Source organism: Bicyclus anynana, chromosome 14 (genome assembly GCF_947172395.1).
Source record: "Bicyclus anynana chromosome 14, ilBicAnyn1.1, whole genome shotgun sequence".
Lineage (NCBI taxonomy): Eukaryota > Metazoa > Arthropoda > Insecta > Lepidoptera > Nymphalidae > Bicyclus > Bicyclus anynana.
In genome coordinates this window covers 9417490-9444761 of record NC_069096.1, presented here as the reverse complement: position 1 = coordinate 9444761, position 27272 = coordinate 9417490, and the positions used below count along the sequence as shown (strand labels likewise).

At 36.2% G+C, this 27272-nt stretch overlaps 1 protein-coding gene across 1 annotated transcript; it reads left to right on the top strand.

Moving 5' to 3' along the window:
• Positions 1-27179, top strand: LOC112046365 (uncharacterized). Its single transcript, XM_024082998.2, has 4 exons — positions 1-397; positions 15612-15744; positions 24585-25702; positions 27037-27179. Exons 1-4 carry the CDS (start codon positions 149-151, stop codon positions 27175-27177), a joined length of 1641 nt encoding a protein of 546 aa, XP_023938766.2. The 5' UTR covers positions 1-148; the 3' UTR covers positions 27178-27179.
• Positions 27180-27272: the final 93 nt, after the last annotated feature.

The following is a 27272-nucleotide window of genomic DNA, read 5'->3' as shown; positions in this document are numbered from 1 at the left end:
AGCTGTTCAAACGCAGTCCGCCATGGTACCGCGGCTCGGACGCATGCGCACAACGCTCACCGCGACTTCCGATGTCGCAGACGCGTCGCACGAACATCGCAATCGAAATATTAAAAAAAAATGGATTGTAATTTGTAATTAATACGCAATGTCGCGTGGTACGCAGTTTGTTAGAGTAATAAAGTTTTTACTCGCCGGCGTGACAGTATTTTGTGTGAGTTGGATAGCCAGTGTGAACGAGTGGCACTCGGGGTTGCGATGGAGTGGACGTCGTGTGGAGAACCTGTCCACCATGAGGACCATTGTTGGCTACTCGGCAGCCAAGCTGGCTGAGCTAGACCGACCCTCGCCGGTTGCTTGCAGTAGACTGCCGGCGTTCCCGGAAATACCTTTAATTGTAAGCATGCTGTATAGTAAACAATTTGAACGTTTAAAGTATTTTTTAATTGTGGTTGCGGTTTGACAACGATAATTTGTAACAATGGGACCAAATGGAGACTATACCGTTTCAAACAAAAAAAGATTTTTTGAAATCGGTCCAGGCGTCTTTGAGTAATCGGTGTACATACATAAAAAAAAAAAATACCGACCGAATTGAGAACCTCCTCCTTTTTGAAGTCGGTTAAAAAAAATAAGTAGACGCAAAGAAGCAGCCGAAATATCGTAAAAGGTAATTTTAGTGGTAATATTGTATGATTGCATATAAAAGAAATAGAGTGTTAAAAAGTTTTTTTTTTTTAATTTTGATTGCGGTTAGACAGCAGTAATTTGAAAAAAATTAAGGAAACCCAAAGAAGCAACCGGAAAATCGTAATAATTGTTTTGGTAATATTATAATGATAACGTTATATTAGTTAGTGCCTACGAAGAATTAGTCTAAAATAAAATTTACTATTTAAAAAATTTAATTTGTAATGTAAATATTATTATGCTAGGTAGGTACAGGTGTATTAGGTACAATAAAATAATCACTGAAAATAACAAAATTACCAAAATATTTACCTCCAATAAATACATTTCTAATGACTAAAAAAACATTTCTAATTTCTAAAAAAAATACTTGAAAAATCATCCCGGTAATCATAAAATTGCCTCAACCTTACTCCTAAAGTTTTATAAAGTAGTCAAATCAGTAGTCAATCTAAAAACAAATCCCAATATTAAAGTTATATTATAAACTTAAATATTATATCTCCACCACTCTTAGCAATACTGCTGCACCTACGTTGTACCAATAAAACTAAAAATAACCAATATTTTCCTACAAACATAAACACCGGCTACATCTATACTAATCTATACTAATATTATAAAGAGGTAAAGTTTGTAAGTTTGTAAGTTTGTCACATTTTTTAAATGGGGTAATCTTCGGAACTACTGGTCCGATTTTAAAAATTCTTTCACCAGTAGAATGCTACATTATCGGGGAGTGCTATAGGCTATATTTTATATTGGTATCATATATATTAGCCGAATTATCATAGTTTTTGTTATACAGGTCGGACTGAAAATCCTCTTAAACAGACTTATTCGCATGCGCTGCCTTAACTATTGTGTAAAATTGAAATTAATGTATGGAGACTTTATGTATCTTTAAAAGTTCTACAAAAAAGTCCGCGACGCCATATATCTATCTTCTATATATTAGCAGATATAGTACCTTTTGTGTTTTAAAAATTATTAATTTTATATACTTAGGTTTACGTCATTATTTATACAACTAAACTTTAATCCTTATTAAAATAAATTATTTAATAATCACAAGGATATTATGGAGATAAGATTTGCCCTTTACAGTATGTTAATTAGTTAAATAGTTTCGGAGATAATACAAAATTTCTAAAAGACGCAGAAATTCCGCTATATGACGCCCGGCGCTTTCATTTACGTAGTTCCCGTTCCCGTGTGAATATGGGGATTAAACATAGCCTATGACACTTGCAAATAACGTAGCTTTCTATAGGTAAAACAATTTTCCAAATCGGTCCAGTAGATCCAGAGATTACCTCCTACAACCACACAAACTTTACCTCTTTATATTATTAGCATAGAAGTCTCTATTTCTCTTGGTCATACCACCACTCTCGAAGGACTGGACCGATTTTGCTAAGGGTAGGAGTAAGATAGAGAAGTTACAGGGTAGGGTAGGGTACGGGTAGGGAAGCGTAGGGGTAGGGTAGGTTTAGGGCCGGGTTTAGGGTAGGGGTAGGATAGGCGTGAGATAGGGGTACGGGTGGGATAGGGGTAGGATGGGGGTAGGGGTAGGATGGGGGTAGGGTGTAGGTAAGGAAGGGGTAAGGTAGATGTAGGGGTTGGGTAGGGTAGGGTTGGGGTAGTGGTAGGGTATGGGTAGGGTAGGGTAGGGGTAGTAGTAAAGTTGACATCGAAATTTACGCGGACGAAGTCGCGGGCGTCCGCTAGTGTAATATAAGAATGTGTCCCACGATTAATTCTGCACATTTTATGACCTCATAATATTATTTAATAACATCGTCCTAAGTGCTATCCGACAAAATTGATCATAAACATTTTTTCTACAAACAATACGTGTACTTACAAAAAGACATGATCAAGCTCGAACTAGCTAATAAAATGTTAATGACGCAACTTCCTGGCGGATTATTTACAAGAATAACTAACTTCCTCGGGGGACTAGGAGCCTGCAGTAGTCAGACATACCTCACTTAATGAAGGATGGAAGTTTTTTATGAAGGATGGAAGTTTTTTATGAAGGATGGAAGTTTTTTATGTCGGATGGAAGATTTTTATGAGGGATGAAAGATTTTTATGTAGGATGGAAGATTTTATGAAGGATGGAAGTTTTTTATGTAGGATGGAAGTTTGTACGGTCATGCTGCTACCATAGGTAAGTACGGTAGCCCATTATGAAGTTTGGCCTGTGGTGGCTTTAGTAGGTAGCAGTAGCTTAAGAATCCAAGTCCAGACCCTCAACCGTCCAAAAAGGTGTATTCATTTATATTTTCCTCTGCATAATAATTGAGAAATCGTGTCCTGAGTCACTATCTTCACGGAAATCTTTGAAAAAACTCCGTTAAAAATCAAACTTTAAGTATCTCTAGCGTAGGTTACCACAAAGCTAAAAGGTATATCGACTGAAGATATGATTCCTAATAAAGAAATATGATAATACCCCGTAAAAAAAACAAAATCTCTAGAACCTTCACACGTGCTAATACAGTACAAAATAATACTTTATGTATATTTATGTATTATTTTGTATTGTATTATTGATAAACAACAATTAATTATAATAATATAATCATAATAAGAGTTAAGTTAATAACTTTATTATTGTTTTGAGGCAGATTTCATTGGTGTATGTAAGTCTGTTTTGAGTAATACATACATAAAAAAAAAACCGACTGAATTGAGAACCTCCTCCTTTTTGAAGTCGGTTAAAAACAGACCTCTTTATCTACCTTCCAAAGCCACCACGGTCCAAACTTTATCAGTTATCTTACTTACCTTGCTAGAAGCATGAGCTGATAAACTTCTGCCTCCATAAAATGAGGAATGTCTGGCTATTGCAGGCTCGTTCTATGGCGTTTTAAATTAAGTATGCGTATTATGTGTACTAGACGTAAAATTGATGACATATCCTATCTACGCATTAAGGATACTAAACAATTAGATGCCATTATAATAAAAGTGTACGCTAGCCGCGGCTTAGTAGCTTAGCGGTAAGTTTATTTTTTAGTTCATTCAACGATAGGATAATAACTGCGATCTCACTTAGTGTTAAGTGACGATACAGTTTTATGTGGTAATGAGTACCTACTTGCAAGACAAATTAAATGTATGTATTAGTGGTAAGTTGAATAAAATATTAATTTATTTTGGTAGTAGGTAGCGGACGCTCGCGACTTCGTCCGTATGCTTTCAACCCCTATTTCACCACTTTAGGGGTTGAGTTTTAAAAATTCTTCAATCACTTTATATTTTGTATTTATAACGAAAACTAAGCCAATTAAAGAAAATAGATACCTATACTCTTAAGTGCGCCAGAGTTTATCGTTCAACTGAATAAATAATCAAATGGCAAGACTACAGCTGAAAGAAATGGATTTTTAGTTAAAATAATAGGTATGGCAAAAACACTTCGCGTTATGGGACGTTTAAAATGTCATACGAAAACTGTAACTTTAAAATTAAAATCTTCGTTGGTGCTAAACTATAAATGCTAATAAAGTTATTAACTACGAGTATTTACTCGATTTAAATAGCTTTTTTGCGATTTTATTATTTTTCCATGAATTCAATAATATAATGAATGATTCATCATCATCATCATCATTATCAGCCGATGGACGTCCACTGCTGGACATAGGCCTCTTGCATGGACTCGAGCCGCTAGCATCCAGTGGCTCCCTGCAACCCACTTGATGTCTTCGGTCCACCTAGTGGGGGGTCGACCAACACTGTGCTTTCTGGTGCGGCGTCGCCATTCCAGCACCTTGGGACCCCAACGTCCATCGGCTCTTCGAACTATGTGGCCTGCCCATTGCAATACAGCTTTGCGACTCGCTGAGCTATGTCGGTGACTTTGGTTCGTCTGCGGATCTCCTCATTTCTGATACGATCACGCAGTAAAACCCCAAGCATAGCTCGCTCCATCGCCCGCTGAGTGACTTTGAGCCTTCTAATAAGGCCCATAGTTAGCGACCAAGTCTCAAATCCGTAGGTCATCACTGGCAACACGCACTGATCGAAGACCTTCGTCTTTAGGCACTGAGGGATTTCAGACGAAAAGATGTCGCAGAGTTTCCCAAACGCTGCCCAGCCGAGCTGGATTTGGCGATTCACCTCTTTCTTGAAATTGGTCCAATGAATGATTAATAATTAAATGATTGATTAATGAGGGCTTGACTTGAAATTATTGAAAATAACATGGTAAAGATCTAAGCTAATTGGAAAGCTGTATATTTGTATGTGCATATTTATGTAAATAACATTTCATAGCCCTCGGTCAAACACCCCGCGTTGATAGCTCGCAATTTCTTTTAACACAAACAATATGTAGTTAGCACTTATTTACAACGTCGCAATTAACAACACTTAACATGGCTAGAATACTGTGTTTTGCATAATGTTTATGCAAATAACGAAACACTGGGAAGATATGTTGATAAAGATTCAATCTTAGAAATAAGAACGTCAGGAACATTGGAAGCCTATTCATTATTCAAGTGTTCTTCCTGACTTTGACCGCGCACAATTACCATCAAAACGAATTTCCATAAACATGTCCTGATTTTTATTTTTTTCCACATACATGTACCATAATTCATACTAGAGCAATACCTACTTACCTACTGTCCTGGAAAATACAAGGAGTAGGTATAATTTTCAAAAATGTATAGATCTTTTCACAACGCGCCTTCATTAAGCAAAGAGCAATAGCGTTTGTTTACAGAAAGTTAAGATCTTGTACATTTTTACCTATATTTTAATGGCTAAAATTTTCGTATTATGGCATTATGCAATTACGTACAATCGTAACTCTGTTTAATATTTGTATCAGAGTAAAAACTTTTCGTAAATAGATGAATAAAGAATGCATGTCATGAACGTGGACTATAGCTAAAAATTCAATGCTGTCTCGTTGGTCTAGTAACTAGCCTATATGGTTTCGGATCACGAAGACCTCTGAATCATGGGTCGGGCTAAATGAAAATCTGAGATTATCTTTTTTTTTAAGAAATTTTCTGTTAAAATATCAGTTGGTAGTTGGTATTGTTACCAAGAAATATTAAAAAAACCTTATATAGCCCATGACAAAGATTTTATACAATCAGATATATTACTAGTGCCTTCGAGGCACTATACTAATAGCATTAACAACTGAGTCTTAGGGCCATAAATCATTTCTCTATATCTATCTCGCTTGCACTTATGGGTCTTATGGAGCCGTCTAGTGAAGGGTGTAACAATGAAAGACATATTATCGATAAGTAAAGTTTATTATCGTATCTTGTTCACAAAATTAAAAAAATTAACAATATTTGATTTAATATAATACATATTTCATATTATATAATTATTAACTAAATAAAATTAATCTTCATCTGAGTCTTCATCATCAGAATCTTCGTCTTCTGCCAAATTTATTATATATTAGTATCCATAGTGCGCAACGAGTAACACATGAATGTATTTATTTAATTGCAATAAACACATTTATAGCAAAAAAAATACGCAATGCAATTACATTAGAAACCGACCAATCAGAATCGTCCAAATCATTATTGACTCATCATTAGCACGTGCGCAGGTAGCCGTTTATCGATAATTAGGGTGCGCAGGTAGGCGCGCTGCACATTCCTATCTTTTTTGACTTTTATGACCGGACGACTCAGATGATAATGCGCATACTATAGTAATATATCTGATTGTATAAAATCTTTGTAAAAAATTAAGGCGAACAAAGGTGGCTAATTATTGTCTTCATTTCATTTAGTCGCTTAATAAGGCTTAGTATCTTAGTCGCTTATGTAGGCATAATATAGTATCTAGTATAATCAAATAAAATATAATTGGCCCATAAAACATCTTAGGTCAGCGCTAATAACAGATAAACATGTTATTCGTAAACCGCGATGTCATATCTAGTAAAAATAAAATGACATTATAACCATAACCTTGTTCCGTAGAACCTTTATTTCTCTCTCTTTCTCTTTGTATCTCTATAGCTTTTATTTTGTCCTTAGATTTTTATTTTATTCATGGCATTCCTAATGCGAGATACAGCATAGAAACCAATGACTTATATTGTACCTATAGAAACGAATAAAATGAATAATGTATTCTAGGTTTAAAGTCGAGTGGGCACTAGCTTTAGAATGCGTATAGATTCTATTATTGCTACAATACAAGTGTTTTTATTGCAGATGTCTTTAGTAAAAAAACCACTTGAACAGTGAAAAGCTTAAGAGAAGAATATCTTAGCATTTCATATCGTGTAGCAGAGAGTAAAACTCCGAACAGAGTCCTGAACTTGTGATTATCTCTGGTCTAACGTAACTTTATACCAAAACCCATCATTGCATCACCCATTGGGTGTACTCTTCTATAACAAGATCCCCAAGACTGTGATGGACTTGCCAATGCACAACTTTAAGCAATGTGTTAAAAAACATTTACTTAGTCGAAGTTACTACACTATTGATGAGTTCCTTAACGATAAAGGTGCTTGGAGGCCATTGGATCAGCTTCTACCTTCACACAGGAAATAAAACTATAAGAAATTGTAATTTAATTGTTATCAATTGTAAATTGTAATACTGTATGGCTTTTTCAAAAGAGCAACTGTTGAGTTTCTTGCCGGTATCTTCTCAGCAGAACCTGCCTTCCGAACCGGTGGTAGAATCTTTACAAATAGTCAACTGACGTGTCAAAAGTGCTTGTAAACTGAGCTTACTTGAAATAAATGAATTTTGAATTTTGAATCAAAAGAGGTAGGTACACAAGCCAGCTAGGTGTGAATCATAAACATCTAATAAAAGGCAAAAAGTGAAATGATTGATACTTATTATTACGTAAAATAATGTATTATTGCAAAATCGTTGACGTAATATTTATGATTCAGTACAAGCCGTGAGATAAAAAAATATTCGACGACGCTTACCTGTTTGAGTAAAATGTTTAAGTACACAATAAAAATGATGGAAATCACACCGAACAAACTAAAACCATTGAATAAGCAAATAGTCATATTTTGTTAATAATACCTACCGTCTATTATTATTATAGATTTATAAAAATACCTGATAAATTATTTGCATATTAACCGATTATGAATAGAATAGGTTAGGTATATTCTTCTATTTTCGGAGGTGATTAGGATTTGGTTGTAATAGTAGGTACATTATGTTTTTTGTGATAATACGAGTAGTAAGGCGCCTTTGTGTATGAAACTAATATAAAGAACTTTATATTAGTTTCATACACAAATTACCAAAACATGGACATGGACATACACAAATTACCAAAACATGGACATGTTTATAAACTATCATTTTTGACGGCCCCCGTGGCGCAGTGGTATGCGCGGTGGATTTACAAAACAGAGGTCCTGGGTTCGATCCCCGGCTGGGCAGATTGAGATTTTCTTAATTAGTCCAGGTCTGGCTGGTGGGAGGCTTCGGCCGCGGCTAGTTACCACCCTACCGGTGAAGACGTACCGCCAAGCGATTTAGCGTTCCGGTACGATGCCGTGTAGAAACCAAAAAGGGGTGTGGATTTTCATCCTCCTTCTAACAAGTTAGCCCGCTTCCATCTTAGACTGCATCATCACTTACCATCAGGTGAGATTATAGTCAAGGGCTAACTTGTTAAGAATAATAAAAATAAAATCTGTCTGTGAATGGTTGCTAAGCAACGGATATTACAAATGGGTTTAACACACGCACTTCCTCGTATAAGTACCTACTATAAAACCAAATTAATTAAAATAATACTCTACCCAATTACGGATGTTACATTTATTATTTAAGTTTACCTATATAGAAATCATACTTGAGCTTTGTATTTTATGCCTAACGCTTACAGAAAGGTTTAAGAAATATTTAACATTGGTAGTATCTTATAAACCTGTTATCTATTACATACTCCTATATATGTAACCTGCGAGTACTATAAATAATTACATATTTACAATATATAGAAATCACACTTGGGTTATGTATTTTATGCCAATTTACAGAAAGGTCTAAGAAATATTTAGTATCTGCCGTATCCACAGAACGTACAGAGCACTAAAGGTTTAATTCCGTGGTCGTATCTTATAAACCTATCTATAGTACTTATCTGTATTACAAGAAGGGAATATCGAGATAGTTCGCGTTCAGAGGTTATTCGGCACAATAAATTTATTATTCATTCCCTATATGGTCAAATCTCGGTTTCTAAGCTGAGAATCGTGCCTGACCTTATCCTGTAGATACATTGAACCTTATGGCAAATATCTATCCTTTAGTTCTAGATACAGTTGCTGATGTCCTTAAGTTTTCCTAAACCGAAGGTTGCCTGGAAGAAATCGCTACTTAGCGATAAGGCCGCCTTTTGTATGCTGATCTCTTCCTAATTTGTTTTTTATTTCACTTGTTTTTGTCTTTGTGGTGTGCAAATAAAGTATATTTATCTTATCTTATCTTATACAGTCTCGAATATATTAAGCCCGACATCATAAAGCCGTTTGTAAATAAATTAAAACTAGCGGACGCCCGCGACTTCGTCCGCGTGGAATTTAGCTTTTAACAAATCTCTTGGGAACCATGAATTTATCTAATAGTATAAAATACATATCATTCATCATCAATAACATTCGACACACTATTGAGCACGAGTCTCCTCTCAGACTGAGAGAATTCTCTACACACGTAGAGATTTATTTTTTTATTTTTACAAGTTAGCCCTTGACTACAATCTCACCTGATGGTAAGTGGTGATGCAGTCTAACATGGAAGCGGGCTAACTTGGTAGGAGGAGGATGAAAATCCACACCCCTTTTCGATTTCTACACGACAACGCACCGGAACGCTAAATCGCTTGGTGATACTGTGATTGGTGAACTAGCCACGGCCGAAGCCTTCCACCAGCCAGACCTGGACCAATTAAGAAAATCTCAATCAGCCCAGCCGGGGATCGAATCCAGGACCTCCGTTTTGTAAATCCACCGCGCATACCACTGCGCCACGGAGGCCGTCTAAAATTAAGAAAAATCTCAGATGTTTCCTAACGATGTTTTACCTTCACCGTTTGAGACAAGTGATATTTAATTTCTTAAAATGCACTTAACTGAAAAGTTACAGTGCACGCCCTGGACAGGATTCGAACCTACCCCCTCCGAATAGAAGGCAGAGGTCATATCCACTGGTCTAACACGTGTCATAAAATCATTAGTGTTTTAGTATCAAATGAAAAAATAGAGGCACGGGGAAATAACGCAGCAATCAACTTCCCAATTCAGCTGAGAATTTAAGCTGTTTTTTTTTTTAGAAGAAAGAAACACTTTGTATCTTATCCTGGATCCAGGATTCGAATCCAGGACCTCGGGATCTGATACCACATAGCCTAACCACTGGACGCAGTTGCAGTTAGCAGAGGCAAAAACAATCAAGTAGGCCTATCCATACTGAGAATATATATTTTACGATCGTGTACCATGAACTCTGCAATAATAGTCATATTATAAGAAATTTATTAAACAATGAAATATTGTAATATCAATAAAATACTGATTCATATAATGTGCCGGTCACGAAGTTGGGATTTCAACTTCATACAGACTTTCCATCTTCAATATTTTAAAATAAAACCCATGTAGTATGAATAAAAATATATGCAATATACATATTAAACATTTTTTTTTCAAATTTAAAATTATTTATTTTTCGGGTTTTTCACAAGCATGTATAAAAACTCAGGACTGTCTGTTTTAATGACTCTTGTACCGGAGCTGCAAGATGTTTATAAAAGGAATTTTGACGGCCTCCGTGGTATGTGAGGTGGATTTACTCGGCGGAGGTCCTGGGTTCGATCCCCGGCTGGGCCGATTGAGATTTTCCTAATTGGTCCAGGTCTGACTGGTGGGAAACTTCGGCCGTGGCTAGTTACCGACAAAGACGTACCGCCAAGCCATTTAGCGTTCCGGTACGACGTCGTGTAGAAACCGAAAGGGGTGTGAATTTTTATCCCCCTCCAAACAACTTAGCCCGCTTCCATCTTAGATTGCATCATCACTGACCATCAGTTGAGATTGTAGTCAAGGGCTAAAAGGAATAGCCGACCCACGTGGTTTAACTTACGTATTTCCTATTCCCGTGGGAATATTCATCATCATCATTAACAACCCATATTTCGCTCACTGCTGAGCACGAGTCTCCTCTCCGAATGAGAGGGGTTAGGCCTAATAATCCACCACGCTGGCCCAATGCGGATTGGCAGACTTCACACACGTAGAGAATTAAGAAAATTATCAGGTATACAGGTTTCCTCACGATGTTTTTCCTTCACCGTTTGAGACACGTGATATTTAATTTCTTAATATGCTAATAACTGAAAAGTTGGAGGTGCATGCCCCGGACTGAATTCGAACCTACACCCTCCGGAATCGGAGGCATAGGTCATATCCACTGGGCTATCACGGCCTACTCAGTAAGTAAGTACCAATATAATATGTAGCTAGTAGATACCTACTAATTTAATTATCTAAAGGTGAAGTCAATCATTTTCGCAAGTAGATAGTCGTACTAAAACATAATGGAGTTGAAATCAGAATGGCAATTGATTATATAGTATTACAGTCGAATAAAATTTTATAGTACATAGGTACATACTTCGTGCCATTTTGTACGTGTGAAATGAGATTACCTTAATGCCGCAGATGAGGTCATATTTAACTTAAAAGCTTCTCGAATTCTACGTACAAATGAAAAATAAAAAAGTTAATGTTGACTACAATATTACAATTTTGACGGCCTCCATGGCGCGGTGGATTTATAAGACGGAGGCCTTCGGTTCGATCCCCGGCTGGACCGATTGAGGTTTTCTTATTATTATTATTTTACCACCCTACCTACAAAGATGTACCGCCAAGCGCTTTAGCGTTCCGGTACGACGTCGTGTAGAAACCGAAAGGGATGTGGATTTCCATCCTCCTCTTAACAGCCCGCTTCCATCTTAGAAAGCATCATCACTTAACATCAGGTGAGATTGTAATCCAAAACTAAAGCAAATATCAATTGTGACGAAATGTTTGAAAATAATGTCTTATTGACTTGAGTTATAGAGATTACGTAGAGCCTTGGTCCTGTCCGACTCCTATCTCATTCCTGTTGTGTATCTCTGACATCTTATTGATCAATGTATAGTGAAAAACACACAAAATATCTCAAGTAATACATAAACTGCCCTCACTAACTGAAACTAGACACTACACCGTGTTTGCGTTCAATAAAAAGGTTAGTAGGAAAGATAACTGTCCTCCACTTACAAAGGAATGATTCTTCATTAAAACATTAGCCTTAGCCTTTAAACGTGACCGGACCGCGAGTCACGTCGCTCGCTGCATTTGACAAAACTCAGATCAAGACAAAGCGTGTCCCCTTTTCAAAGTCACGGTCAGACATCTTGTAACTGTCTTGAAACGATTTATATCAAAAACGTAACTGTAACGAATGACAACATCAGACGCACTGACATAATATGACTTTTATAGGAGTTCCAAACATAACGGTCTTGAGTGACCTGTGAATAGGCCTAGCATGCGACCAACGACATATATCGTGTAGAGCAGCCATACTCAAAGTGTGTTCCGCGGAACCCTGGGGTTCCGCGAAGCCCCTGTTGGGGTTCCGCGAGAGTTTAGAAAAAAATAAACAATGCACCTCTTTCAGGTCGAAGGTTTTTACGCGTCGAATCATGAATCAAAAAACAGTTTCATGCGTCCTTTATTAGTTTATTTTTTTTCTTTTTTAATATCTTCTATTATTATACTTGTTATGTAGTAACTTACTAAGTATGTAATAGGTACTAACTTTTATTATTAATTAATAAAGAATACATTTACAAAAACAATTGTTTTATTGTAGGGTTCCGTCAAGTATTTCGCCTTCCAAGAGGGTTCCGTCACCAAAAAAGTTTGAGAACCGTTGGTGTAGAGAAATAGAAAAAATACAACCAACAGCACACAACGTAATCCCAGTCCCATCTCTTTCGCCCCAACGCAATAAAGAGAATGCCCTCGTACTTTTCAAAAACTGGACACTGGTCACAATTATATAAATAAAATTTCACATTTTATACGAAATAAATTTCTTATATAAAATATTTAATAAATTTTATTATAAATAAATGGTGGATAAAGATCTCAGGCAATCGGTAACCATAAAAATTGAGTGTGCGCTATAAAGAGGAAGATTGGAACAAAATACTCAGAAATAAAATACGCTGGACTGCGCGTAATATGGTTATAATATGTTTTATTTTTTATTTGGACTACTCATTCCAAATGAGTCAGTAGTTTGTTTACCATACTACCTACTGAATTTCTATTGGACTTTGGGGTTTGGATATCAGTGAACAGTTCTTTAGAAACGAGAACGAAACCTTTAGACTTTAAGTATGAAACGTTTAGACTATAATCATCATTGTCAACCCATATTCGGCTCACTGCTGAGCTCGACTCTCCTCTCAAGATGAGAGGGGTTAGGCCAAATAGTCCACCACGCGGGCCCAATGCGGATTGGCAGACACGCAGAGAATCAAGAAAATTCTCTGGAGTGCAGGTTTCCTCACGATGTTTTCCTTCACCGTTTGAGACACGTGATATTTAATTTCTTAAAATGCACATAACTGAAAATTTGGAGGTGAATGCCCCAGATCGGATTCGAACCTACGCCGTCCAGAATCGGAGGCAGAGGTCATAACCACTGGGCTATCACGGCTCTTAGACTATAATATGAAATATTAATTAGTATAGTACGAAATATTAATTAGTATATTATGCGTAATAAATATAAATAAGTATACATACAAATCAAATTATTTAATTAACTGTAACTGGTTGTTTTTTGTAAGCGGCAATATAAACTTACAAAAAGGATGCGCTATAAACCTATGGCTTATAATTTGAATTTGCAGCCATATCCTTTGTTCTCGGTAAATGTACGCGCATTTCTCTAATAAATAACATTTGATGATCTAATAAGTAAACCCATTGAATAGAGAAAGAGTATAAAACAATACTTGACACGTTCGAAAGCACAATAGCTAATCAAGCACGACTTTGCTCATGATCTATTTTGCGTATCGAAACGTAATAAGTTACACATACCTGAAGGTGCAATAATAAACTTTAAATAAACACAAAAGGGTTGAATTTCGAATAGCGATAAATAAAAATAGCAAATTCTCTTTAAAAAGCTGGCATAAATCAGTGACTTTCCTCCGTAGCAGCAAACGAAGCCTCGATTTATGCAAATGAGCCAGCTACAGTCGATGCCGGAATGCATTGAAAGTGACACGTCCTTAAATTAATTACTGCTAACCACGTTCTGAAGCGATCGTATTGAGATAATAAATTGTAACCGCTACCGGCACACGCACTAGCCAGTACCTGCGGCTTTACTACGCCATATCGGGCTGAATTTTAATTATAAATTTATTATTAGAGCTCAGCGAAACCACGAACGCTTCCTTGCTGGAATTTACCGCTAAGCGGTTGAATGGTAGCCCTTTATTGTACTAAACTAAGTTACCAGGAAGTGAAAATGTACCACACAATTTGTAGGACATTGTGGCTGTTATGTTGTGTAATTATTAATTAATCAACAGTAATAAAAACATCTGGCTAGTAACAATTTTTTATAAACTACCCTCCTCCCAAATTATCAATAACAAGGTTATTAAAAGTTGTTACTAACCAACTGTTTTTTTGCTGTTGCTTAATTAATAATTATACAACTTAACAGCCACGATGTCCTACAAATTTCGTGGTATACTATCTCTTTCTGACGCTCAGAAATTTTTATTTCCTGGTAACTAACTCAGTTAGCTACGAGAATTTTTGTAAATAAAAAAGTTGATCGTCTCATCCAAATGAAGCTATTCACAAAAAACTTACTTGATATTAATCAGTTGTAAAAAATATTATACGGATCCCGGACTAGCGTTCGTGGTTATTTACCACAATTACGCGATGTTCCAATTTTGCAAATGCAATTGTAGCATAAAATTTCTAAAAACGAAAACTAAATAAATAAAGTCCTTCCTACGTTTACAAACGATTGAAATATGTAAGCTTTTGTGTTTGCCTTTGGTATCGCAAAATATGAGAGTAAAACATAAAATTTAATACGTGGGAAGCGGTCGGTGTTCGGTTGTTTTTTACTTGAACAAAGTAACACCTATATTCGTACAGTTCTTGGTAAATGGTAGCGGTTTGCAAATTCCCCAATTAGGTAAACGATTACTGTAGTTTACGCTGCTCACTGTAGAAAGTTTAAGTTTTTTTTATTATAATAGGCCGTCGGAAATGCTAATTGTCAACAAACATGTAGATTTATCATAATAGAAACAGAGCCAGCGGTAGCTAGACATACCTTGAATGCTGAAATATTATCAGGACATTTTATCAACGCTGAAAATTTGCCGTGATAGCCCAGTGGATTCGATTCGGAGGGCGCAGGTTCGAATCCGGTCCAGAGCACGCATCTCCAACTTTTCAGTTACGTGCATTTAAAGAAATTAACACGTGTCTCAACGGTGAAGAATATACATCGTGAGGAAATCTTTATACCTGTGAATTTTCTTAATTCCCTAAGTGTGTGAAATCTGCCAATCTAGGTGGACTATTAGCCAAACGCCTCCTTATTCTGAGACTCGTGCTCAACAATTACCAATGGGTTGTTAATGATGAAAATGAATGAATGATGTTTAATGCACGGTAGGTACCATTGGCAACCATGGAATTTGCTCCGTGGTGTTTTGCAGGGTAGTAATCGGATCCTCAATTGTTCAAGTTATACAGTTCAGTCCGTAATCCGTATAAAAGCACAATATTTAAATTGGCCCTACTTCTATCTTTCCAGAATCGTACCTGGTCGCCTGACACCGAGAGCCCATCCTGGCAACGCGTCAGGGGCACATCGGTGTCACTGTACGCCGCGTACTACGACGACCGAGCCCCACAACGCTATATACGCATTCTTGCTCATTTTCACGGTCAGTACAAGCATCCCGCTTATAGACGAAGAGCTCGTGAACTCAGGGGCGTAGCTACCGCCGTATCAGCCGTATCAATGATAGGGGGCCCCGCCCCAGACTACAGGGGCCCCTTACGTGTGAAAGCAAAAATTAGTAAAATGAAAGCAAAAATTAGTAAAATGTAATTTTTTCTTTCACAACCACATCTGGTGCTTTCCGAAAAAAACTGCCATCAGAGTTTCACTCCAGAAATGACAAAAGTAAAAAAATTAAAAAAACAATCTCGTTTTTCCCGGGTTAAGCGAGCACCCATAAGTTGGAAACATCCTATAAAGGTTAAAAAGTCACTGTCATATTTATTTTTAGCAAACTTTTTTGTTTCTTATGTGAGAAATTTAGCCTTCATTTAGGCCAACTAATTTTGACACAAGGCCCCTTCAAGGCACGCTACGCCACTGCGTGAACCCCAGACCTTCGTCATCTCATAAAAGCTTAAAGTTTGTCAGCTCATGCTACTACCATAAGTAAGTAAGTAGCCAGGACAGTAGCATGTTTTAAAGATCCAGAACATCAACCGTCTAAGTCTAAAGTGTAATTTTTTTATGTTTTCCACGGCATAATGTGAGAAGTAATATTCCCAGTCGCCAGTCACTATTTAATTTGAAACTTCAAGGGTCTCTAGCGAGGGGTTGCCATGAAGCCAAGTGTCTGGCAAATGGGGATATTTATACTTAGACGGTTGAGGGTCTGGATCCTTAAAACCTGCTGCCTCCCAAAGCCACCACGATCCAAACTCCATAATTGGCTACCATACTTACTTATGGTAGGAGCATGAGCTGACAAACTTACAGCTTTTATAAAATGACGAAGGTATGGGGTTCACGGGCTCTTAGTCTATTACTGCCATCACTGCATACATCAAACACGCATGGCACATGCATCAAATACTTTAGTAATTCACTTACGTTTTACACACTTCGAGAAAAATACATATACCTACGACCCGAATTGAAATTCTTCTGTATTAGGCGAAATATTTTTTACATATTATATCTATGAAGCTTGTTCTACAATTTACTTGGTGAATTATTGACAATGAAAATTCCCGAAGAGCGAAATGACAAACATGTAGATATAATATTTGTTTTTTTGTTTGTGTTACTCTGCCTTGAATTTCAACTGTCGTATAAAATTATTAAGTTCCAAATGTTTTCAGCCTGAATTAAAATACGAAGACAATTTTTTCATTAAGCAATTTTGCGATACTTCCCCTAGACAATTGTTTGTGTGACATTATTTTGTGGCATCATCATCATCATCAATATTGTGCAATTATATTAACTAAATATTGATTTTCTAGAACTTCATCATTAATAAATTCATCGATAATAATTTTTACATAACATCATTTGTAGACTACCAAATAAAATAATAAAACAGGACAAATTCGCTACAATACTAGGTACTATATGCGTATAGTATATGCGTTTTAACAGGATGATTAAGTTTTTCAACATTTATTACTTAATGTCGATCGTTATCAGATAGCGTAAGCATTTTGCTGGCGAATAAAAAATAAACCGAGTTTCAACGTCGAAGTGCACCTTAGCGAGTATTTATTTCAATCTTTAGCTGCATTTAAGAATAAATAATTTTAAACTTGATATGTTAATTAAATAAAATGTATATTTGTTTAAAAATACTGTAGAGATAACACGATAAACAAGTTTCTGTAGTATATTTGAACAGCTGGCCTATTCACTATTTTGGTCTTTATTATCAACCTATTAAAATAAACATCAAATCAATTAAGATATTAATTGATTATGAAACACGGCTAAAACTCACGTGATATTAGGGCAGAGTATGCCCGACTAGTTTCGAACTCATACGGGGCCCTTAGTCATGAGCTGGTTCTTGCATCGCGGCATGATCCAAAGTCAGTTTGGATCGTGTTTCATAATCAATTAATATGAATAACACTCACGATAGTTTAAATTCAATTAAGATATGTCATCCACCTACTGTATGATATCCACTAGTAGACACCGGATGACATTTGTTACATAAAATCTCAGTTTTCTTTTTATGTCAACTAGCATACGAGCATACGTTAAGGTTAATGAATGACCCTGTTGGTTTATCATAATTATCAGCCCATTTCATCACTTTCTGATTTGTGCACCTTCAAGGAAAGGGAGTGTTAAGGCATTTTCTGGTCAAGCGCGGTCCAATTTATACCTCATCATTGCTTCCCACCAGGCACGATTGTAATCAAACGCAAATCTATTCAGAATAGAAAAAATGTTTAATACAGAATCAGACCACCGTCCTTATAGGAAAGCGGACATAAAGTTTAGGGTGCTTAATGGTCGTCTCTTTAACAATCATTATTACCTATCAGGTGTTAATGATAATGTCAGAGCCAATGGCTTAACGTGCTCTCCGAAGCACAAGAGAATACACCTCCAACTTCCCAAAAGCAGAAATTTTTTAACGAAAATCTTTGAAGAATGAAAAGCTTAGTACTTCACAACCCGACCGAGGACTCGAACCCAGTTGATCCGAAGCTACATTGAATAACCACTGGACCGACGAGGCGTTAACCTAGTAAACTGTATGTTATTATGATTAACATAGTTATAAATGTCAAGCAATTTATGGCGAGGACATTCCACACAAACTCTTGGGTAAAAACAGAAATAATAAAGGAAAATAATACTTGGGTACATTTTAGAGGGAAAATTTTCCTTATAAACAGGTAAATCCATTTTTTTACTTAGTTATTGTAATGTAAAGTAATACCTATTATAAAGAGGTAAAGTTTATGTCTGTGGATCTACTAAACCGATTTAGAAAATTATTTTGCATTAATTATAATTCTTAAAGTATTGGTTCAAATTGAAGAAATTTGAAATAATATGTATGTCGTGTTTATACACTGCTGCCTGCCTGCTTGATTCATCATCATCATCATCATATCAGCCGATGGACGTCCACTGCAGGACATAGGCCTTTTGTAGGAACTTCCAAACATCACTGCCTGCACACCCCACACATGCCTGCTTGATTACTGAAATCAATTCAAACTTTTCGTTTCAACCACTAAGAAGTTATAGGGTGTCAAAAATGGATTTCCCCAGACTTTTAATTGAGTCCCATTTTTTTTGTCTCATGCTAATAATAATAAAATGTAAAACAAAATTATATACCCCAAGACATACGTGTAATATTTAAAGAAACTTGAGAAATAATTACTTTCCTACATCGACAGTAGTGATGAGCTGCGGATCATGATTTGAAGTCGAGTCGGGAATATTAGCATTAATTTTGAACCGACCAAAGCAATCTGAAGTATTTATTTAAGCCCGCGACTTTATCCGCCCTTAGGCCTCCTTAATCCGGCCTTGTGGCAACATTCGCTCTTAACCTCTTAAACTATAAAGTACCTTCCTGACAAATTTCATCTTTTTATACGCCCGGTGTTTTTCGAGATTCCGTGTGACCTTTAGCTTATAAATACGTACCTACTTTGAATTTAATTGTTTTGTTTATTTGTAGTCATTTGAATCTACGATAAAACTAATTTGTTAAAGATTTGAAAAAATCCTACTAATATTATAAACGCGAAAGTTTGTATGAATGCTTCTTTGGATGTTGGTTACTCTTTAACGCCGCAACTTTTGCACTGATTTGGCTGAAATTTGGAATGGAAATAGATTTTACTCTGGATTAACACAAAGGCTACTTTTCATCCCGGAAAAATCCATAGTTCCCGAGGGGTTTGTGAAAAACTAAATTCCACGCGGACACTTCGTCCGCGGGCTTAGTAATACTATAAAACAGTAGAAACTCATAGCCATACATAGTTCATCAGGCAACCTTTTAAAATTGAAATTTAACATTTTTTCGGTTGTTGAATTTTGCCTTTTCAACGTCGATATATTATTATGATGACGACACTTTGATGTTATTTATCGACTTTAACACTTTACTGCCAAAGAACTGCACTGTCCATCCCTATAGTCAGGCACACCTAGGTGGCGCAATTGACAAGTTTTATTAATACGCCCTAAGGCGCATGCGCATCTTGATGCGTTGTCGGCTAATTAAAATAAACCTACCGTCATAAATTATTCACATGACATTATTAACGTTGGTGTACATTTTTTATCCGCCAACCAGCAAAGGGAAAAAGAATTTTATTCTTTAATTATGTGTTCCGAGCAATAGCTAATTGTTGAGGCCTTATCAAAGATGACTTACGCGAAGGTACCTACAACAGAAATTGAGATGTTTGATGTAAAAACATAATTTATGTGCTTATAAGTAATTTCTAGGTTAAGGGAGCGTAGATGACATCGTGATGGATAGCTTCAACATGCTAAGATTTTGTGCACGAAATGGTATATAAACTAATTTTATATGTATAGATACTTGACCGATTTTTAAAATACTTACACCATTAGAAAGCTTCATCGAGTAACCTAGGATATATATTTTAATCCCCGTATTCCCACGGGAACAAAAATTAATTAGGATTAAGCGGAACACATTTCTTAAATAATGATTTTAATGTAAGATCTCAAAACTAGAAACTTCGCGCTTATAAATCCTATTTTTAAAATTCCAGTACGACCATTTTTAAGGGAAATACCACAGAACACACATCTTTAAAAGCTAACGCTTTTAGCAATACAGTCATTTAAAAAACGTCAAAAACTTTTGATTTTTTATACCTTAATTTTTTCCACTAGTGTTTATTATGCGTTTGGAGTAAGCCGCATAGAAGAACTTCGTTCCAATAATTAGGTTGTTTAATTTTTAATAACTCAATAACTACAAATATACAATTATTAATTTACCATCCGTCTTATTTGTTGACTAAAGTATAAATACATTTTGTACGAGAGTGCATAAAAAACTTTCCTACCTAAGGACTTTAAAAGCAATTAAACAATTGTCGGGCGCATTAACACAGGTCATTTATTAACACCTCACAGAAGACTTGTTTCAAGTTACCCGGACCATTTATTTAGATCTGACATGGTTGTTTTGTTTCCACCGGCCGAGGTGAAGAATTGTAGTGTTTTTGCAAGTAGGTGCGGGTAGTTGTTTTTAAATGTTTTTGTCATGAACGTGTCGGTGTAATTTATGTGTTTTTTCCTTTTATTGTGACAAAAAAATGTAAAGTAGGATCAAGGATCTCTCAGTATCGTAAATTATCATTATATAGGCTTCACATTTTTGTTGTTTATTTATCTATGTGCACATCTATCTTCTAGATCCATTACATTGAAATTAATCTCTTGAGTAATAATTTTGAAAGCTGCAAATCCATATTAATATTATAAAAGGTAAAGTTTTTGGTATTTATGGGGATAATCACTGGATCTATAAAACCGTAAAAATCCCTATCACTGGAAAGCCACGTTATATGTGAGTGTCATAGACTATATTTTATACCTGTATTCTCGGGAATGGGAACTCCGCGGGTGAAACCGTGAGGCGTCAGTTAGTGTCTAATACTTTTGATAAGTCAAGTCAACAGATTTAGGAAGCGTTAGCTTTTAGCGCTGTTTGTTCTGTGGTCAAGTTAGTCACTACACCGCGTATTCGAATAGTAGTGTAACCTTACTTTAGTCGAAATCTGTATCAATATTTTATAACTCGACGGTGTGAGTTTCAAATTCGTCTCTATTTCTCTCTATATCTAACATTATGCTAAACTTAGATAAGGATACAGACGAATTCAAGACTCTCTCTGTCAAGTTATAAAAACGACGAATTACTTATATCGAGTAAGCAGTTGCATCATTGTCGACAACATGTATACTATATACTATAAAGCTAAAGAGTTTGTTTGTTTGTTTGATTGATTGAACGCGCTAATCTCAGGAACTACTAGTCCGATTTGAAAAATTCGTTCAGTGTTAGATAGCCCACTTATCGAAGAAGGCTATAGGCTATATAATATATATTGTCCCCGTATACCTACGGGAACCACGCGGGTGATACCGCGCGGAGTCAGCTCGTGATTTATATCAAGCAAAAACATGTGTACTAATAACAAATATAAAAAAGATATTGTAGTACTAATATTAAAACAGAGATGTAGACTTAACAACCTAATAGAATTGGACAGTAGCTGAAAAGAACTCGTTGTGAGCCATAATATATTGGAAGTACGAGTCAGATAACTTCAGTCTCATTTGTCACCGCGTCGTGCAAATTCCTTTTCCATCGAGCCATCCCACTTCACCATATTGTAGTGGCGGAGACTTCTTTTTTCTTTAAGTACACGGCAATAAAAATGTACATGGGCTGTGCGTTTTTTAATTTAGCACCAAAAAGAGTGCCGCCCCAAGATCATTAATATTGTACCTACATAAGTAAAAACGTGATTTTACTTCTAAATTAGTATTACTCGTATCTACTGATAAGTATAGATTACGGTGATATTCGGCTCACTGCTGAGCTCGACTCTCCTCTCAGAATGATAGGGGTTAGGCCAATAATCCACCACGCTGGCCCAATGCGGATTGGCAGACTTCACTCACGCAGAGAATTAAGAAAATTCTCTGGTTTTCGCTGAAAACGCAGGTTTCCTCACGATGTTTTCCTTCACTGTTTGAGACACGTGATATTTAATTTCATAAAATGCACACAATTGTAAAGTTGGAGGTGCATGTCCCGGACCGGATTCGAACCCACACCCTTCGGAATCGGAGGCAGAGGTCATATCCACTGGGCTATCACGGCTATATAAGTATAGATATAATGTAGTATACGTTTCAAATATGTATTATTTGTGCTTTAGGAGGTTTAATTACATATTTTGAAACGTTAATCGGATAGAAATTTCATAAATGCATTAAAGTTGGATCTTTTTTTATCTGTGTCATTGTGGACTACGGGACCCGCATGCCATGCGTTCGAAGTCGCGAGTAGTACCTATGTGTAAGTAATAAAACCGAAAAACTAACCGACTTCAAAAAAAGGAGGAGGTTATCAATTAGTCGGAATCTTTTTTTTTTGAAGAATATTTAATTCTTCAAAAATAACATTAAGGAGGTTTAAATTAAATGCAATCGCTTCATAAAATCTTATCCAGTGGCGTAATACAATATCATCCATGGAGTGATCGTGCAACTTCCCAGTATGAAGGCACGAGGGAGATAAGTTTACACTCATTTGTCACTCGAAAGCGTCGGGCCGACATCGTGTGGATTCTTCCCCGGTTCAGATAAACGCCTCTCCCCATGCGAGTATAGAAGTGACATATTAAGCCCGCGGTTTCTTTTTTTTACGAGTGAGGGTATGGATGCCTAAGCGCAAAGACACACACAAGCTTATGTGTTTTTGTGTGATGTAACGATACTGCCCCCCTAGCCAAGTGGCTCGTCGATTTTTTTTTCTACGCTCGCTAACGCTCCAAAAACTAGAAACATGTATGAAATGACATCGCTATCGACAAGTCACTTGATCAAGAACTGTCATTCCCATACATTTTTCTAGTTATCGATGCGTTAGCGATCGTAGAAAGAGAATCGACGTGCCTCTTGGCTAGGGGGGCTGTTTTGTTTTAGAACTCTACGTGCCCCTTGTCCGTACACAGTTTCCTTTTCTAGTTATTTTCAAAAATGGAATGTCGATTTTTGTAAGTAAGCTAAGTAGTGATGTATATTTATTTATTTTTATTAAGTAAAAAAAAATATTTAACGTACGGAAACAAATAAGCCCTTGAAAATTTAAATTATTGAAATGGCCCCGAAGGTCATGAAATTATTAATTACACTCTCGATCAAGTCATCAATATTCTCTTTCAGTGCGCTTTTATTTGAGACCCCACTCGTGTATATTTGCAGATATTCGGTTATTTTTCCCCACTTTCTCCCAAAAACTTATAAACGGCGAAACCGATTTTCATCAAACATGTTTAAACTCGCACATAAGTTACTTTTCATACAAAACAAACTAAATTGAAATCGCTTCATCCGTTCGGAAGCTATGGTGCCATAGAGAGACAGATAGACGCGTCAAACTTATAACACTTTTTGCGTCGAGGGTTAAAAACAGGTTTAGATCACTTGGTACTTAGATATAAATGATAGTCGCACTAGGAAGTGTCATCCATGTGGGCAGACGGCAATCGGAGAACCGTTGTAATGACGGTCCTGAGTTGCGATCGCAAGAAATTGGCTCGGATAAATAACTATGATCAACCTACGCGGTATGCCACTAGTGCCTTTCACTGCACTGTAATTTTGTCTACAAAATGACAGAATATCGTACTTAATAAGTGAGAATATACTTACTGAATAAGTTCTCTTTTATTCAACGTAAACTAAGTGATATCTTGCCTGATGTCAAGTTACACAATCTTAGATCATCATTATCATTTATATTACTGCCTCATTGGTTCCTTGGTAAGCTGGTTTGGCTACGGACAGAAAATTTTTTTGACGCAAGAAAAGCTAGTTCGCAGCTCGACCTAGGACTCAATTAGGATTAATCAATAAATCAAAATGGCAGTTAATAATCGCAATTATGAGTCACAATAAAACTGAGCTACAACATCAAATCGAAAAATTAATCAAGAGTTTTGCGGAGTTACTATGTACCACTTTTAGATGGCTTTTACATCGACAACGAGTTTATTTTTAATTGTACGAGTACTTGTTAGTATAGGTATAGTAAAAATTTCGATGGTTTACAAGTCATATAAATCTTAGTTTAAAACAAAGCAAAAATATGAAAATTTACTGTGTTATACAAGTTCTTGTCATCAGATTTTGAATATGTACAAATAATAGCAAATATGTATACTTATTAATCACGTAATTCTTTGTTCACAGGCCGTAAAATAGCAATAGAAGAACCATTATTCTGTCAAACCCGTTCGGCCAACCCTGAGAAATACTCAGTAGAAGTTGTAGCAGCAAAGCCAGAAGAAATCTGGTGGCATGAATGGGATCAAACCCAAACCGAAGTATTTACGCCCCTACTACTATCATGTCCTTTGACAGAAGATATGAGCGATACATCTGTTGTATCCATCGTTACGCAACCTTGTGAAAACCCTTCGAACGGATTGTTACTTAAACCATCGAAAACAAAATATAGATATAATAGAACTTTCACAATATGTGTAAAGGATATGATTTTCCAAAAAGACATATCCCAAAATTTGATAGAGTGGATTGAAACAAACAAATTGCTCGGTGTTGATATGATTGATATGTATATAGATAGCTTAAATAAGAAAAGCGAAGATATTTTGCTACGTTATCGCTCTCAGGGCATTGTCCGGTTATTCCATGTTCCTATTAAATATAGTTTCGAAAGATCTCTATGGCAGAGGCGAAGGGATCATATTATAACTTATAACGACTGTTTGTATAGAAATATTAGAGAATCTAAATTTATTATTCCGCTTGATATAGATGAAATAATATTGCCAAAAATAGCAGACACATGGGGCGAATTACTGAAACGATTAACCTATCAGGGTTGGAATCCAAACACGTACTCCGCAATTTTAGTTCGAAACGTTTTCTTTTTTGACTTTCTGCAAGAAGTTCGCAATTATAAATCTAGCAAACATACAAATAAAAATAAAATGTACATGAAAAGAGATGACGTACGAATAAAAGATGAAAACGTATCATTAGAGCAAATTAAATTATTAAATGATACAAATAGTATTAAGTATGAAATAGACAATGAAGTTGCAAATAGTTCTACACAAAACAATTATAAGTCAGTATGCGGCAAAGAAATGCCCATACCTAAAGTAGCAAGTCATACAGTTAGCTCAGCAGTTATTAGCCCTATAGGACATTACAGCAAAAGCTTTATGCTTACAAAAAGAGTGCTGACAGCATTTAATCATTATCCTTTGGCAAGTCTCGGAGCGGCGGGCATTGCTGGTTGGCCGGCGCCCTTTAACGAAGTGCAACTCAACCATTACAAGGTAAAATAAACAAATATTAACATCATTAATCAATTTGTTTAGATGATAAGTAAAATTTATATTTTAAGTTCATAATATTAATCCTAATAATTGGCAGACCAAACAGATTTCCTACCTGATGGAAATCCATCTATACTCCTTATATCCATATTTATACTTATACTAATATTATAAATGCAAAAGTAAGTAGTAAGTAAGTCTGTCTGTCTGTTACCTTTTCACGGCTAAATGGCTGAACCGATCAAGATGAATTTTGGTATAATGGTAAATGGGACCTTAGAGCAAAACATAGGGTACTTTTTGACCCTAAAATAAAAATAGAAGGGGGTGAAATAGGGGTTGAAAGTTGGTATGGAAAGTACTTCATATTTAGAGTTACAGTTTTAATTTGATCATAAATCGTGAAAAAAATACAAAATATAATCCAATTCAAAAATTTTTGAAATTCAACACTTAAAGTGGTGAAATAGGGGTTGAAAATTTACATTGATTTCCACGCGGACGAAGTCGCGGGCGTCCGATAGTAATTTATAAACAGTGCAACACGCAAGGCATCCAAGAAACACATCCTACTAAGGGCCTATACACACCACGTTTTTTAAACGCGCCGTCGACGCGCGTTTTATAGAAACATGCGTCGACGGCAAGCTTTTATACTATACAGAGCAGTTTATTGTCATATTAATACACACGCGCGTTGGCATCGCGTTTGTATCGCTAAAAACGAGCTTTGATGGCGCGTTCAAAAGACGTGGTGTACATAGGCCCTAAGTGCTGCTCGTGTCAAATGAGGCGTAGGTGTCAAGCCTCATGTGCCTTTTTTTATTCTTTACAAGCTAAAGCTAGCCCTTGACTACAACCTCACCGGATGGTAAGTGATGATGCAATCTAAGATGGAAGCGGGCTAACTTGTTTAGGAGGAGAATGTAAATCCACACTCCTATTGAGGCTTTATATTTAATTTTTTTTTATATTTTGTTTTTTTTTTATATTTGCCATATTTTTATAAATGGGAATGACTTTATTAGAAGTGGTTACGTCAATAGTCAGCAGGCAAGGATTGAATCAGCATCTCTGGGTGATGAGTCCGACCCCTTTTCCGCTATTGAGCCTATGTATTAAACAATTATATTGTGCAATTTTTTCTATATAATTTAAATGTTACATCACAAGCGAAAATTCGTGCTGAATGTTTAAATTCAAATATCACGAAGTCGTGAGAAGATGTTACACTTGCAGTATTATTTAAATACAAAGCTTTCAAAGAGGAATTACAATAATTTCGCAAGTTCGCATCACGATTGCTTTTGCTAAACAACAGTCTTGTGTTACAGGAGGCATGCAACTCTACAGTTGTGTCGGAGTGCGAAATATATTCGAAAACATCACGGATGGACTATTCTGCAGCCCGTCTGAGTAGACGACTCACTAAAGTGCTTGCTACCGATTTGTGCTCTAAATTAAAAACTGTTTAAATTTGGTGTCTTTTATTTCACGCTTTACACTAGTACTAAACAAATGGATGTTACTAAACTTTTTGCGTTAAAAGTTTTTGGGGAAAAAACGGAAG